Raw genomic sequence first — 14393 nt, 5'->3', positions numbered from 1 at the left:
TTTGCTATTTGGGGTCTTTTGTGTTTCCATACACATTTTAAAATTACTTGTTCTAGTTTTGTGAAAACTGCCCCAGATATTTTGATAGAGATGCTATTGAGCTTGTAGATTTCCTGTGGAAGGCTGTGCCCTTTGACCGCTTTCACCCATGTCCCTCGTCCCACGCCCCCGCCGCCACCAGCGGACTCTTTGTTTCTGAGCTTGGCTTTTTCAGATTCCATATTTAAGAGTTCATATAATATCAACCTTTTTTCTGTCTGACTTATTTCCCTTAGCATAATGCCCTGAAATTTCATTCATGTTGTCACAAATGGAAGGATTTGCCCCTTCTTTTTTATGACTGATATATATCACATTTTCTTACTCATTTATACATCAACAGACATTTAGCTTTCCATGTCTTGGCTACTATAGATAATACTACAGTGAACATGCGGGTGCAGATGTGTCTTCAAGATAGTAATTTCAATATTTCAGTTTCTTCAGATCTATAGAAGTGGAATTCCTGGATCACATGGTAGTTCTATTTTAAATCTTTTAAGAAATGTCCATATGGCTTTCCATAGTGAGTGTACCAGCTTTTATTTCCACCAGCAGTGTACAAGTGTTACCTTTTCTTCACATCCTTGTCAGCATTTATCTCTTGTCTCTTTAATAATAGTCATTCTAATAGATGTGAGGTGATATGTCCATGTGGTTTTGATTTGCATTTTCCTGATGGTTAGTGATGATTAGCACCTTTTCACGTACCTGTTGGCCATTTGTATATCTTCTTTGGGAAACTGTCTATTTGGGTCTTTTGCCATTTTTTAAATAGGATTATTTGGTTTTGTTGTTGGTGTTGGTGGTTGGGTTTTTTGTTTCTTGTTTGTTTGTTTTTACTATTGCAGTGCATGAATTTCTTATCTTGTTTTTCGTTATTTTTTAATTGAAGTATAGTCAATTAAAAATGTTGTGTTAGTTTCTGGTGTACAGCAAAGTGATTCAGTTTATATATATATATATATATATATATATATTCCTTTTCATAATAGGTTATTACAAGATATTGAATATGGTTCCCTGTGTTACACAGTAGAACCTTGTTGTTTATCTATTTTGTATATAGTAGTTAGTATCTGCAAATCCTGAACTCCCAATTTATCCTTCCCTCCTTTTCCTTGGTAACCGTAAGTTTGTTTTCTATGTTTAGATTCCACATATAAGTGATATCATATATTTGTCTTTCTCTTTTTGGCTTACTTCACTTAGTATGATAACCTCTAGGTCCATCCATGTTGCCGTAAATGGCATTATTTCATTGTTTTTACAGCTGAGTAATATTCCATTGTGTGTATGTGTATATCTATCTATCTATCTATCTATCTATCTATCTACACCACAGCTTCTTTATCCAGTCATCTGTTAAAGGACATTTAGGTTGCTTCCATGTATTGGCTTTTGTATATAGTGCTGCTATGAACATTGGGGTGCATGTATCTTTTTGAATTAGAGTTTCCTCCAGATACATGTCCAGGAGTGGGATTGTTGGATCATATGGTAAGTCTGTTTTTAGTTTTTTAAGGAATCTCCATACTGTTTTCCACAGTGGCTACACCAATTTGCATTCTCACCAGCAGTGAGGAGGGTTCCGTTTTCTCTACACCCTCTCAACATTGATCATTTGTGGACTTTTTAATGATGGCCATTCTGACCCTAGTGAGATGATACCTCATTGTAGTTTTGATTTGCACGTCTCTGATAATTAGTGATGTTGAGCATCTTTTCATGTGCCTCTTGACCATCTGTATGTCTTCATTGGAGAAATGTCGGTTTAGGTTTTCTGCCCACTTTTTCATTGGGTTCTTGTTTTGTTGTTATTGTTGTTATTGAGTTGTATGAGCTGTTTGTATATTTTGGAAATTAAGCCCTTGTCAGTCACATTGTTTGGAAATATTTGTTCCCATTCCATAGGCTGGCTTCCATTTTGTTTACAGTTTCCTTTGCTGTTGCCAAAGCTTATAAGATTAATTAGGTCCCATGTGTTTATTTTTTGCTTTTATTTCTGTTGCCTGGGCAGACTGCCCTAGGAGAGCATTGCTACAATTTGTATCAGAGAACGTTCTGCCTGTCCTTATTTATTTTGGATATTAACTCCTTATCAGATATATGGTTTGCAAATATTTTCTCCAAATATTTGCTTCTCCATGTTGTTGACTGTTTCTTTTGCTGTGTTGAGGCTTGTTAGTTTGATGTAGTCCTACTTGTTTATTTTTCCTTTTGTTGCCTGTGCTTTTGGTGTCATTTAAAAAAAAAATCATCACCAATGTCAAGGAGCTTTTCCCCTGTGTCTTCTTGTAGGAATTTTATGGTTTTAGATCTTACATGTAAGTTAATTCTGAGTTAATTTTTCAAGCGGTGTAAAGGTCCAGTTTCAGCCTTTTTGCATGTGAATACTTTTCAGTTTTCTCAACACCGCTTATTGAAGAGAATATCCTTTTCCCTACTGAGTATTTGTGGCTGGCTCCCTTGTCAAGTTTTAGTTGACCACATATGCATGGGTTTATTTCTGGGCTCTAAATTCCGCTCCATTGGTCTATGTGTGGGTTTTTATGCCAGTACCTTACTGTTGTCACTACTATAGCTTTGTATAGTTTGATATCAGCAAGAGTGGTGCCTCCAGCTTTGTTCTTTCTCAAGATTGCTTTGGTTATTTAGGGTCTTTTGTGGTTTCATATGAATTTTAGGATTGTTTTTTCTATTTCTGTAAAAACAAATGCCACTGGAATCTTGATAGGGATTGCACTGAATCTATAGATGGATGAGTAGTAGTGACATTTTAACAGTGTTAAGTCTTCCGATCCATGAAGATTCATAGTTCCATTTATTTGTGTCTTCTTCAATTTCTTTCATTAATATCTTATAGTTTACAGATCTCTTACTTCCTTGGTTAAATTTCTAAGTTTTTTAATGTTTTTGATGCTACTGTAAATTAGATTATCAGTAAATCAAATAGTTTGTGGTTAGTGTATAAAAAGGCAACTGATTTTTGCATATTGATTTTGTATCCTGAAACTTTACTGAATTCATTTATTAGCTACCCCAATAAATAGAGTTTTGCAAAGATTGTGTAATCTACCATGGAATCGACTTCTGCACCAAGCTTTGTCTATGGACTAATTAAATCTATTCTACATCTCACACATAAGAACTACTGTTTTCATATTTTATACATGCAGTTATGATTAATAAAAGTACATTCTATTAATATGTCTTAGGAGCCTGCCAAGATAGGGGAAATTCCCATTTTCTTTGCTAGGCCATAATTAATTAACAGGCTTAGCTTGTAAATCAGTAAGGGGACCATTCAGAAAACTGAAATACACCCAGAAACGTCACCCATCTCATCGCAGGGAAAGGACAATGTCTGAAAGTCCCTGTGGCCTGGGCAGGATAGTCCAAGGACCTCCTTGTTCTCTGTGGCCGAGGCCAGAGCACATTGTGCCAGTATGTACGTGTTTGGTGGTTTCCAAAAGCACAATTGCTGTCGTGCACAGGGTCTTCTCTTTTTCCTTGCATTCAGAAAAGGTTCCTCCTTCTAAAAAGTAGTAGGAACTATTGTTTTAGATAATAAAATGAAGAACTTTGTTTTTGTATGTTCTTCATATGATTTATATGTTTAAAATTAGAATGGTTTTTAAAAATGTATTTAAGGTAAAATATTTAACCATATAAATTCAAAATTACTGAGTTTGAAAAATTGGGTATTTAAATTAAAACTTGGGGTTTGAGGCTTTACTCACCTGGAACCTGCCACGCTGCCCTGTGACAGTGACCATTCAGTATCTTTAAAATCAGATGAACATTTGAAAGCACTATGTAGGCCAACTAGACATCAGATATTTAGCTCATTTTTTTCCATTTTTAACCAAAGTGTTGACTTTTCTAGAAATGATCATATGTATAATTACATAAAATCATATAATATTCCCTCTCTTCCACTTCCCATCCTACCCTCGAGCACGTTCTACTCATTGCAATTTCTCTGTGCCATGGCTCTCATTCTTTAGCCCCATCCACCTGAAATTCCAACCCCCCCACCACTGTCATTTTCCTAAAACATGCTACTCACTTTTCAATGCTCAGTTCAAAGACGTTTCTTTAATGAAGCATTTCCTGACCATCTTCATTCCCTCTGTATTCTCCTTTTCCACCATAACACGTATGCCAATTTATTATATTTATTCATTCATTCAATCGATCTTAATTATCCATGCATTTCCAGCACTGGTGCCTTGGCACAGAGTAGGCACTGAGAAAATGTTGGAACAAATCAGTGAATACAGTTTAAGAAACATAGCTGATCCTTTTAAATGGCACGAAGGAATGTAGTTTCAGTTTGTATAAATGTGTTTGGAACTGGAAAGCATTTGTCTATGGTAACTGTTGTATAGCTTTTGGAGGCAGGCCAGAGCACAGACAAAGCTTTGAAGTTTGAACAGTTGAATTTTAGCCTTCCCTTCCTCAGTCGCTGCTCTTTTCCTCCCTCCACCCTCCCATAGCCTTGCCTTCTCTTGGACCCAGTGTCCTCAAGCCCACATATCACGAACCCATAGGACTTGCTTTGTCATCACATGAGGATCCCACTCAGTTCCCTTCATCAGAGCTTCTCGCGGCGCACCTCGGCCAAGGAACTGAGAGTCAGAGCTCTGACTTAATGAGTTCACACAAATGTAGGAATGACTACTGCCTGATATTCTTCCCTCCAGTATTTTCATGTTGAAACTGACATATTTATCAATTCAAATGAATGTTTATATTGTAGGATTTGGGGCTGGATAAGAAAATGGAATAAAAAAATCCAGGTAGAAACAAGCCCTGCTGATTCAGCCAGGAGACTCGGTCCTCCAGCTCTGGCCTAGCAGGATAAACGGGGCGGGACACCGTCTCCCCCTTTTTCTAGGGAGAAAGGATTCAAACACTCAACATCCGAATGATTGACACTGAGAAATTTTGTAAATGTTTGTTGAATGAAAAAATAAGGCAGGCATTTGAAAATGTTTTCACATAGGAAGAAATTGATGTCCAGAGAGATCGAGTTTCCAAAATCACACAAAGAGTAAGTGACACACGTGAGACAAAAATTTAGCTCCAACTCTAAGCGTCCCTTGCTCTTTCTGGCATGTGACTCCTGCCCAAAGGCAGCTGTTCCCTCCTCTGCTTGGCTGCTGGAGCCACAGACACTGCAAGATTCTTTCCTGCAAGAAGCCCTCTGCCCATCTCAGAGGCCCTGCCTCCGCCACGGTTGCACTGAGGATGATAGTCAAAGAGGTTTTGTTGTTCCAAGTCCCCTGTGCTGGCACAGTGAGGTGAGGGGAGGTGAGCAAAAGTGCTTACTTTCAACATTCAGGCAAGAACTGTGGGGACAGTCTGTTAGCAGTGGAGACAAGGAGATGCATGTGGCTTCCAATTCAACAAATTTTCCATGGAAAGAGCATTATAAGCAATGCATTTTTAAAAACATAATTGGCTTTTATTCTTAAACAAGTTTTTACAGATGAACTGTTTTGTAACATTGATTCTATTAGGGAAAAAAAAAAAGCCATCCAAGATTTGCATCACTGATTTTTAAAGAATTTATGGCATAAATCTGATTAGTATGATGGGGACTCCACTTTCCCAAAGCTTCCTCTCCTTGCTCCCCACCCCACAACCCCCATCTTTAAAATGATCCAGGGAGGAAGTCTAATAGTTGCCAAGAAAGATGGATACAACTAGTAAAAAAGACTGTGGGACGGTGCTGAGGGCAAGCTGGGGTTGGAGGGTATGAAGGTGCACTGGTATCAATCCAATCCTGCGTACAGACTGATCAAAGTCTATACAGTTTCACAGAGAAGGCACCCAGATTTCATTGCTAGCTTTCCTTCCGTTACATTCAAGAGTAAATGTCCCATGGCAGTGTACCCTAGCAATTCATTTTACCTGCTAATTGTGTTCTTCCATAACCTCTTCTTTTCTTCCTCCTTATACCTGTCCTCCAACGTGTATAGATTTTCTCCTTTCTTTGTCACTCTGTCTCTTTGAGTCATTAAGGAAGAAGAAAACCATCTAAGCGAATCTCCTCTTTAACATGCCACCCTGTCGAGAAGCTCAGGACCGCGGCTTGGCCGGTGGAGACACTTGCCCCACAAGAGGCTTTCTTTTAATTTCCCGAGTTCGATCTGGCTCTAAAATTCTCCAGCTCTTCCAACTTGATCTTATCGGGGGTCTACTAGTCAAGAATGAATTTAAAGAGAACTTGAGCGTGTAAGGAAATGCAAACATTATGCCTTTGTGGAAGTTAAAAAAATTGTTTATCTTAGTCATGAATCACTGGGTGACTTTCCATTTTAGAACTCTACCCGTTTAGTCAATAGGTGCATTATGAAAAGCTGGATACATTGCATCACTGTGAAGGACTTTAGACTGCGGTTTGCAAAAGCAGAATAAATTTTCTCGGAGTTGCACCGCTATGTACACGCGCGCGCGCGCACACACACACACACACACACACACGCCCGCATTCACACGCCCATCGGCAGACGCGGCCACACCTCACAGTTCTTGGGGGAAGCCGCAGACCTCAGCTGTACAGGCTGAGTCTGGGCTAGAGGAACGTTCCGCGGGACTCGGGACAAACAGCCGCACAGACACGACTGTCTGCGAGCCCGAGCCGCAGGCGAGCACCGGCGGCGGCAGGTCCCGGGGTCCCCGGCGGCCAGGCCCGGGCGGGGCGGCGGCGGCGGGAGGGTCCCCCGCTGCCGAGGTGGTGCCAGCGCGCGCGCGCCAGCCGCCTCCCCTCCGCCCCTCGCCGCCAGCCTCGGGCATCCTCGCCGGGCTGTCCCGCCGCGCGCCACGGCCCTGAACATGGCCGCGCGCCCCGCGGCCCCCCTCGCCTGGGCGCTGCTGCTCCTGTCCGGGGCTCTGTTCCGCGGCGGCTGCCGAGGGCGCTTCGCCGCCGAGCCTGACTCCGAGGACGACGCCGAGGAGGCGCTGGTTTTCCCCGAGTCTCCCCTGCAGAGACCCACGGTGCTGGTGGTGGTTCTCGCGCGCAACGCTGCGCACACGCTGCCTCACTTCCTCGGCTGCCTGGAGCGGCTAGACTACCCCAAGGACAGGATGGCCATCTGGTGAGCCGGCTGCGCGGGGCAGAGGCGGGGGTGGCGTCCGGGGTGCCCGAAGTGCCGCCGCGGGGCCAGGGGACCTCTCGGGGCACGCGGGAGACGTGGTGCGCACACCCCTCGCCGCCGGCGCGGGTCCTGGCGGATCCGCAGTGGGTTGGGGAAGGACGCGCGGGTCTGTGTGCGCATCGGGTGCTAACGGGGATAAGCAGCCCGTCCCGAGCTCCCACGGGGAGAGTGTGGACGGGGGTGACCTCGATCCTCTCCCCGACGGGGCTGGGGAGACCCGGTGAGAGTGCTAGCTTCTCCCCCTTTCCGTTCCCGAGGTTTCTCTTTTCCCTAACCTCATATCCCTCGCCCTGGAGTGAGGGAATGAGGATGCCGGTCGCCGCCGGCCCCTCCAGACGCGACGTCGAATGTAACAGCGGCCGACAAGGGGAGCTCTTGGGTGGCTGGGGTGGCTGGGTTGGCAAAGCGTGCGCCGCCCTTGCTTCCCTGTACCGTGCTCCTGCTCCCACCTCAGAGGCTGGCAAGAGTGGCTCCTGGTGATCCCCGGGTAGTTAGGGAAGGGGGAGAGGGGATCAGGACCCAGAGTTGGAGGCCAGCGGGGACCTGCGGTGTTTCCAACCACACCACCACCACCACCGGGGATGCTGCCTGCTCTGAGCGCTCCAGGCTGACCCGCCCGCCCGTGCATCTTCCCTGGGGCTGCTTGCCCGCCACATATGCTAACCTCGTGGGGCGCCCTAGGCTACTGCGTCCTGGAGCCCCACTCGGGGAGGCAACAGCCAAGTCTTGTTGCCCTTAGGATAGAGCCCCGAGCGAGGTTCCTGTGTTTGCTGCGGGGAGGGCCAGGGCATTAGTGCGGGTGGCTGCCCACCTCAACTTTAGGACTTGGTCTAGCCCCGCATTTTTTATTTTTTTAAAAGCAGGTATCAGAGGGTAGGAAGTTGGTGGCCAGGTGAACCAGATGGAGGAGGAGGTGGGCCCCTCCCAGGGAGATAGGCAGCTAGGTGCATGGACAAGAGGCTTCTGGTCCCCTGAGGAAGACAGCCCAGGTCACTGGGGGCAGTTTCTATCGTGTGTTGATAAAGGGAGCTGTCCACAGGCAGGACACATCCTTAAAGCCTCTTGGGCAGAAAGGGAAAAGGAAGGGTAAAGCTGTAGCTGACATTGGCCGCCTAAGGGGGAGAGGCGCCGAGGTGAGAAAGCAAACATGCGATATAGTGCCGCACTGTGCTATACACTGCTGCGCTACATACCCTGCTATACGTGCCGGCCGCCACGGAGCCGGGCGTGCTGGGTGGAGGGGGGGACATTAGTGCAGCCAGGTTTTAAACCAGAATGAAGGATTTTTTTTAACCATTTCAGTACCAAAAGAAAATTTCACAGACATCAGTTCTTAGATGCTTTTTTCAAAAGGGATGTTTTGCAGTATGGCCTTGGTCTTCCTGCATTGTGCGGTTTTAAGGAACGTCTCATCAGTGGCTGTAGGAAGCTAGGGGAGAAGCAAGCGCAGGGCACAGGCTTTGCTACCTGATGTACCGACATTGCCCCTTTTCTCGTGCAGTAAACTTTTAAAAGAGACCCTATAACCCTTATGTTACAAATGAGGAACATGAAACTTGGCTCAGTGCAGTAACTCAGTCACAGAACTGATAAACGGTGGAACTGGAGTTTAAGCCTGAAGACCACCCAAGAAAAGTAGTGGTGGGAACATGATATAAGCAAAATGTGTATAAACCTATCAGCTACAGATTAGGAGATTTGAGGGTTTTTGTCACTAGCTTGATGTGTGTTTTTTAGGCCAGTTGCTTGGGATCTGTAGACATCAGTTTCCTCATCAATAAAATGAGGGAATTGGAATCAATTATTTCAAAAGTTCTTTCCAGCTCTTGACTTGTGTAGATTTTGTAACATGGTCAGCGTCACCCAGCAGTGGTTGTACGTCCTGAGTTCCCTGGGTGTCCCAGATTCTGTGGCCTGAGGTGTTCGCTTTGGATGGGCAGTGCTCCAGTTCTGCACAGACCTTGGGGGTCTTTCCCTTCACCCTTGTGCATGGTCCCTGTGACTGCCTTTATGATCAGTGTTGGAAAGTTTGGGTAAGGCCTTGGGCAACCCCTCCTTTAGCCACTGAAGTCTCTTCTTTGAGTTAAAAATCAAAATCCACTAAAGTTTCTTCTTTGGCTTAAATATCACATATAATTTATTAGGTAATAATAAAATGCCAGTTTTAAAATAGTCCTTTATAGCTTTCAGAATACTTTCATCAACTGTTATCTCATTTGATCCTTACTCCCATCCTGTAAAGAAGCAGAATTATCTCCATTTCACAGAAAATGTTGTCTTAAGTAACTGACTTAACAGCAGATTGTATTTACTTATTAATTTCACAAATATTTAATAATAAGAGCCCACATTCTTCTAAGCACTTTATGTTTATTTTCTGGTTTCATCTTCACAATAACCCTATCAGGTATATATTATTATTATACCCTTTTACAGATGAGAAAACTGAGGTACAGAGAGGTTGTCCAAGCACGTGCTCCTAATGATGTTTTTGGTGAGAACCAGGCAGTATGCCAGGTTTGGGCTGAAAAAGATTGGATAGATGTGGCTCCTCATAGACCAATATGTTTATTTTTTAAACTGGGCAGTGTAAGGTGATCTGAATGGCATTTATAGGGTGAGTGCCAAAAAGACTTCTCAATCATATTGGGGTCCTGGAGGGCTTCTTGAGAAGAGTTGACACTCAGTTTTGAAGGAAAAATAGGAATCCACTAAAATCTGGGAAGGAAGGAAGGTTCCAAGAAGAGGGAATGGCAAGATGAGTAAAAAGGTTGGGGTGCTCACCAGATACTGGGATGCTAGCCAGAGTTTCCTGTCAGGGGAGGGCAAGTGAATGGCAGGTCTGCAGATGCAAATCTCCACACTCATGGCACTGTACCACCGGGGCTGCTGACGTTGGGGCTGGGGGAGTATTTGGCCAGGAGGGTGATGGGATATAACCCTCCAGGAGAAGGTGGTACCTCAGTTCAGGATGCTGCAGCTTTGTGGGGCTTCTGCCAGTTACTTACCTCTACTCTCTCAGTCCAAGGCTCTACTCAGCATTCTGAGATGCTGAACTGACTAGTACCCACTCTGCAAAGCCAGCACACGCTGATGTCAGAAATGGTCAGGTCAGAATGGCCATGAGCTACCCAGAACTTTATAGGACAGAACCGTGTTAGAGCGCAGGGGCCTGGGCTGCCGGCTTCCATTTAACCTTATTTTAGTAACTCTCTGTATACTCACTTTTCTCATTCATCTGCTTCCCTCTAACAGTGGCTGGAGGAGCACCTGGTAAGACTTCTTTCCTGCATGAATAATTGAGAACCTAGTCAGGCTTGCCGGTGGTGAGGCTTTTTTTTTTTTTTTCTCCTCTCACTTAAAGTTCTAGACCAGATCTGCACTGTACCAAGAAACTGACCTGAAAACTTTTTGAGAGATTTAGTGAGTTATCTCAATTAGCATCAAGTTTATTTGGAATCGATTGAATTAAGGAAAGTTTACATTTTAGAGATAATCTGTACCAGCAAAAAGGAAAACATGTCACATTTACCTGTCTGATCACCAAAGCCCACCAAGCTGATTGTTTTCCTTTGAATATCACAACTTTGTGGTGAGGAACTGAGATTTTCCTTGTGTTCTAATTAAAACCTGCAGTCGGTTAACGGGATCACTGCTGTGCCGAGATGATGGGAACCGTGTACATAGTGACATGCGATGCAGTGCACTTCAGTGGCCTTTCTTTTATTCGGTGGAGCCATGAACAGTGGCCTTAGCAGCAGAGGGAAGGCTGACCTCATCCCCTTGCCCAAACCTATGATTAAGGAGGGCAGTGCCAAGTAACATGATGATGAAAAATGGAGCAGGGCACAAGAAACAACGTTTGACCCAAGAGATACATCAGGTTTGTCTTCGGAGAGCATGCTGTTCTTTGTGGGAAGACAGTTGGGATCCCCAGAGTCTGTGGAATCACAAGGCATAACGGCCATGTAATTACAGAACAGTTTGGGCATTTCATTTGGTAGAGTTTTGAAAAGTAATATGTAGGCTGACTTGGAAACCATCGTATGGCTTCTCAATAGAGCAGTGGGTTTCTGTTGACATAAACATTAACGATGGTGAACTTCTGCTTGTTCTGGCCTACTGAGGCTGCTTGACATTTTTTTTTAAATTTTTAATTGAAGTACAGTCAATTACTTTTGCACACAAACTTTCTCTGTGCAGTGTTTGAGGATTAGCTTGGATTTACCACCACATTTTGATGTCCAACTAGTAGTGTTTTGGTGAATGTTTAGCTTGATACACTAATCTAAGTGTGTTTGTAAAGTGTTCCAAACTGCTAGGAATGATAGTTCTCAGCACCAACTGTGAGCGCAATGTCACATGTTATCACTATAATCTTGACATTAAATGTTTATATTGTCACTATAGACAGAAGTATCAGCTCATGGCTGAAACCGTAAATGGTGCTTTAGTCTCCTTCTCTTCGTTAGCCAAGTTTCCTCATCTCACCCGCTCCTTTTCCTTAGTTTTCCAGCCTGGTAGTTTAGTGCGGAGGGGAAAGTATGAAGCTTAGAGTCAGACTTTGGCTCAAATCTCCTGTGTGATCGTGGGCACATCAGTGAAGTTCTAAGCCTGCCTTCCTCATCTGGAAACGACTAATAACACCTACCTCGAAGAGTTATTGTAACAAGCAAATGAGATAATGCATTACAATGTCTTTTACACAAGTGCGACTGAATAGAGAATGACTGCCATTTCCCATACATCTTTTCCTTTTTGTCTCATCTCCCTACGTTTCTCTTCCCAAATGAAGATTTTAAAAAAGAGCATGTGTTCAGAAGGAGCTCTTTTGATTTTCTTCCTTCTAATGAAAAGTCATCAGCATGATGCACACTGACATTCATGGAGGAGCTGTTGTAGAATGTCCACTGTGCTATGATGCCTGAGTTACTCCTGACAACGGCACCAGGTGCAAAGTGTCATCACTGTCCTCACGTTACCAGGGAAGGAACTGAAGCACAGAGAATTTAAGTGACTTGCCTGAGGTCAGAAGGCTAGCGCGTGGTGGAGCCAGGATGTGACTCGGGCAGCTCATGTCACAGACTGAGTACAGATGGTCTGTTTAAGATCAAGAAAGGACCAATTAGTTCTAGTTTTTGCTTCTGTCAGTTGACCCAACTTGGGAAGATAAGAGCGCCAGTGTTTCTTTCAGAGAAGAATGGCCCCTTCTGCTTGAATGACACAAGGGACTCGGTGGTTCCCTTCCGCTGTCTTGATAATTTTGTCACTTGGCTTAGGCACTTTTTAGTTACTAGGAACAGAATGAGATTTAAAAATGCAGGTCACTCGCTATGATCATAGCCCCATAAAGAAACACAGCAACAGAAAGAAATGTATCAAGAATTGTTAGTGACCAGTGAGTGCGGTAGCACTATTCGTATGTGTGGTGGCTGCAGCGCTTTGGGTTCATGTTGGCAAGACAGAGGGTCAGTTTTTTATTAGTGTTCTTCGATTTGGTTAACACCCAAACTCAATTTTCTTCCAAATAGTTGGATAACACTATCCATCTTTCCTCCACCCTACAATTTCGAAACACGATTGGACCTCAGAATTATGTATTTCCTTTGGGTAAAAACTGAAGTCACCTGTCTTATCACTTGAGTTTACACAAATTGCTTGCAGAGTTAGAATGGATGCCTACATTGTCCTGGATCCTTTTGTTAGCTTCCTTGGACGGGGAAACGAAAGCACAGGGAAGTGAAGGGATTTCCCCCCCAGTATATTACATCATGAGTAAGTGTCAGGGTAAGAGAGCAGATTTCTAGATTTCGAACCCTGTATGGCTGTTTTAATGTTGGTTATTTTATAACGAAGGTCATTCGCGGTTCAAAGGAGCATGCCAGTCATTCCAGGTGGGGCTTGGTTTTATATATTTGTCTTCAGCTCCTTTCTCCAGGTGATCCCACCACGGACGTCCTTTGTGATCCCTGGTACGCAGGCGTGCTCCTTGGGGCCCTCGCCCTTGACCGTCTCTGGCGGGGGCAGGAATGAACAGTGAAGGCTCTGTAACCCAAAAGGCTGTTGGTTGTGCCTTGGTCGCTTTTTCAACACTTAAGTGTCCTCGTGGGTCCTATCACTGTGTGGCATGTCTTCACGTCTACAGCGCACTGTGGTGGGACCATGACAAGGCTTATAGAGGGGCTATAGCAGAACCATTACGAGGTTCATTTCTGCATGTTTCTTCAAATAACGTAACAATATACAGTGCAGTTAAAGTCTGAGCGAAAATGACTGGCCTCTGGTTGTTAGTTCTCCTCCCCAGTCACCATATCATGAAGAGGTTTCACTCTGTGTGTTTAAATCATAGCTATTATTCATCAGGAATTACAAAATATGTGCATTGTAGACATCTTGACATTTTTATTCTCAAAGGAGTGACTTGTTCATTGAATTGCGTTTCCATTGTTAGCATATCAAAAATTGCTGATTAAAAAAATAAGAAGGCTAAATCCTTTAGCGTCCTTGCAGATTTAGTCATAGCAATTTAATTATTTTACGAATTTTCTTTCCTGATGTTTTCTTTTTTAAATTGAAAAAGTAATACCCTCCCATAGTAAAAATTTGAAGAGTGTGAATGGGAATAGGACAGAAAGTTAATCTCCCTTCCACTCCGTACCACCTGCCAGGGGCAGCCGTTGTTAGCAGGTTTTTGTGTACTCTTCTAGAAACTTCCTGTGTATATCTATCTCCTTTTAATGTTAACCCAGTGTGAGCGTTTGACATATCCTGTTTTACACGCATTTTTTTTTTTAATGCATCTACCTCTTCATCCCAGATTCTTTCAGCTGCTGGCCCATCTGTACCCACACCCTGGCTGGCACGGGGTCAGCTTCACACAACGCGTGTTGCAGGCAGTTACTCTGAACCCCTCCCTGACTACACCCATCCTGCTCTCTTGTTCTTGAGTCTCTGGCCCCAACCCATTTTTTGAAAACCCTGTTTTATGAAGTATAAAATGTGTCCCCAAAGTGCATTTATCATAAATGTATAACCAGGTAACTTTTCGCAAACCAGACGCACCCAGTCAGCAGCACCTGCCCCACCAGGCCTGCATTTGGACGCAGCAACCGTTGTGGGGCTGAGTAGCTGCTGTCCCCTGGGCCTTGTCCAGGGAGTCAGGTCCCCATTAGGCCCACCCTGTGT

The 14393-nt window shown here is 44.1% G+C and overlaps 1 protein-coding gene across 2 annotated transcripts in view; it reads left to right on the top strand.

Annotated features, from left to right (window-relative positions):
- COLGALT2 (collagen beta(1-O)galactosyltransferase 2) overlaps positions 1-14393 on the top strand; it is a 126257-nt gene that overhangs the window by 5402 nt on the left and 106462 nt on the right. Inside the window, exon 1 of one of the 2 annotated variants that reach the window (XM_031435603.2) lies at positions 6794-7148. The exons of the other annotated variant lie outside the window; for it this stretch is intronic. Coding sequence (XP_031291463.1) covers positions 6886-7148 — 263 coding nt within the window. The 5' untranslated portion in view covers positions 6794-6885. Of the gene's footprint in view, positions 1-6793; positions 7149-14393 lie in introns of those variants that run through there. 2 annotated transcript variants of the gene reach the window in all.

The sequence above is a fragment of the Camelus dromedarius genome, chromosome 23 (genome assembly GCF_036321535.1).
Source record: "Camelus dromedarius isolate mCamDro1 chromosome 23, mCamDro1.pat, whole genome shotgun sequence".
Classification (NCBI taxonomy): domain Eukaryota; kingdom Metazoa; phylum Chordata; class Mammalia; order Artiodactyla; family Camelidae; genus Camelus; species Camelus dromedarius.
Note: the sequence above shows the minus strand (reverse complement) of the source record. Positions and strands in the feature narration are given on the sequence as shown.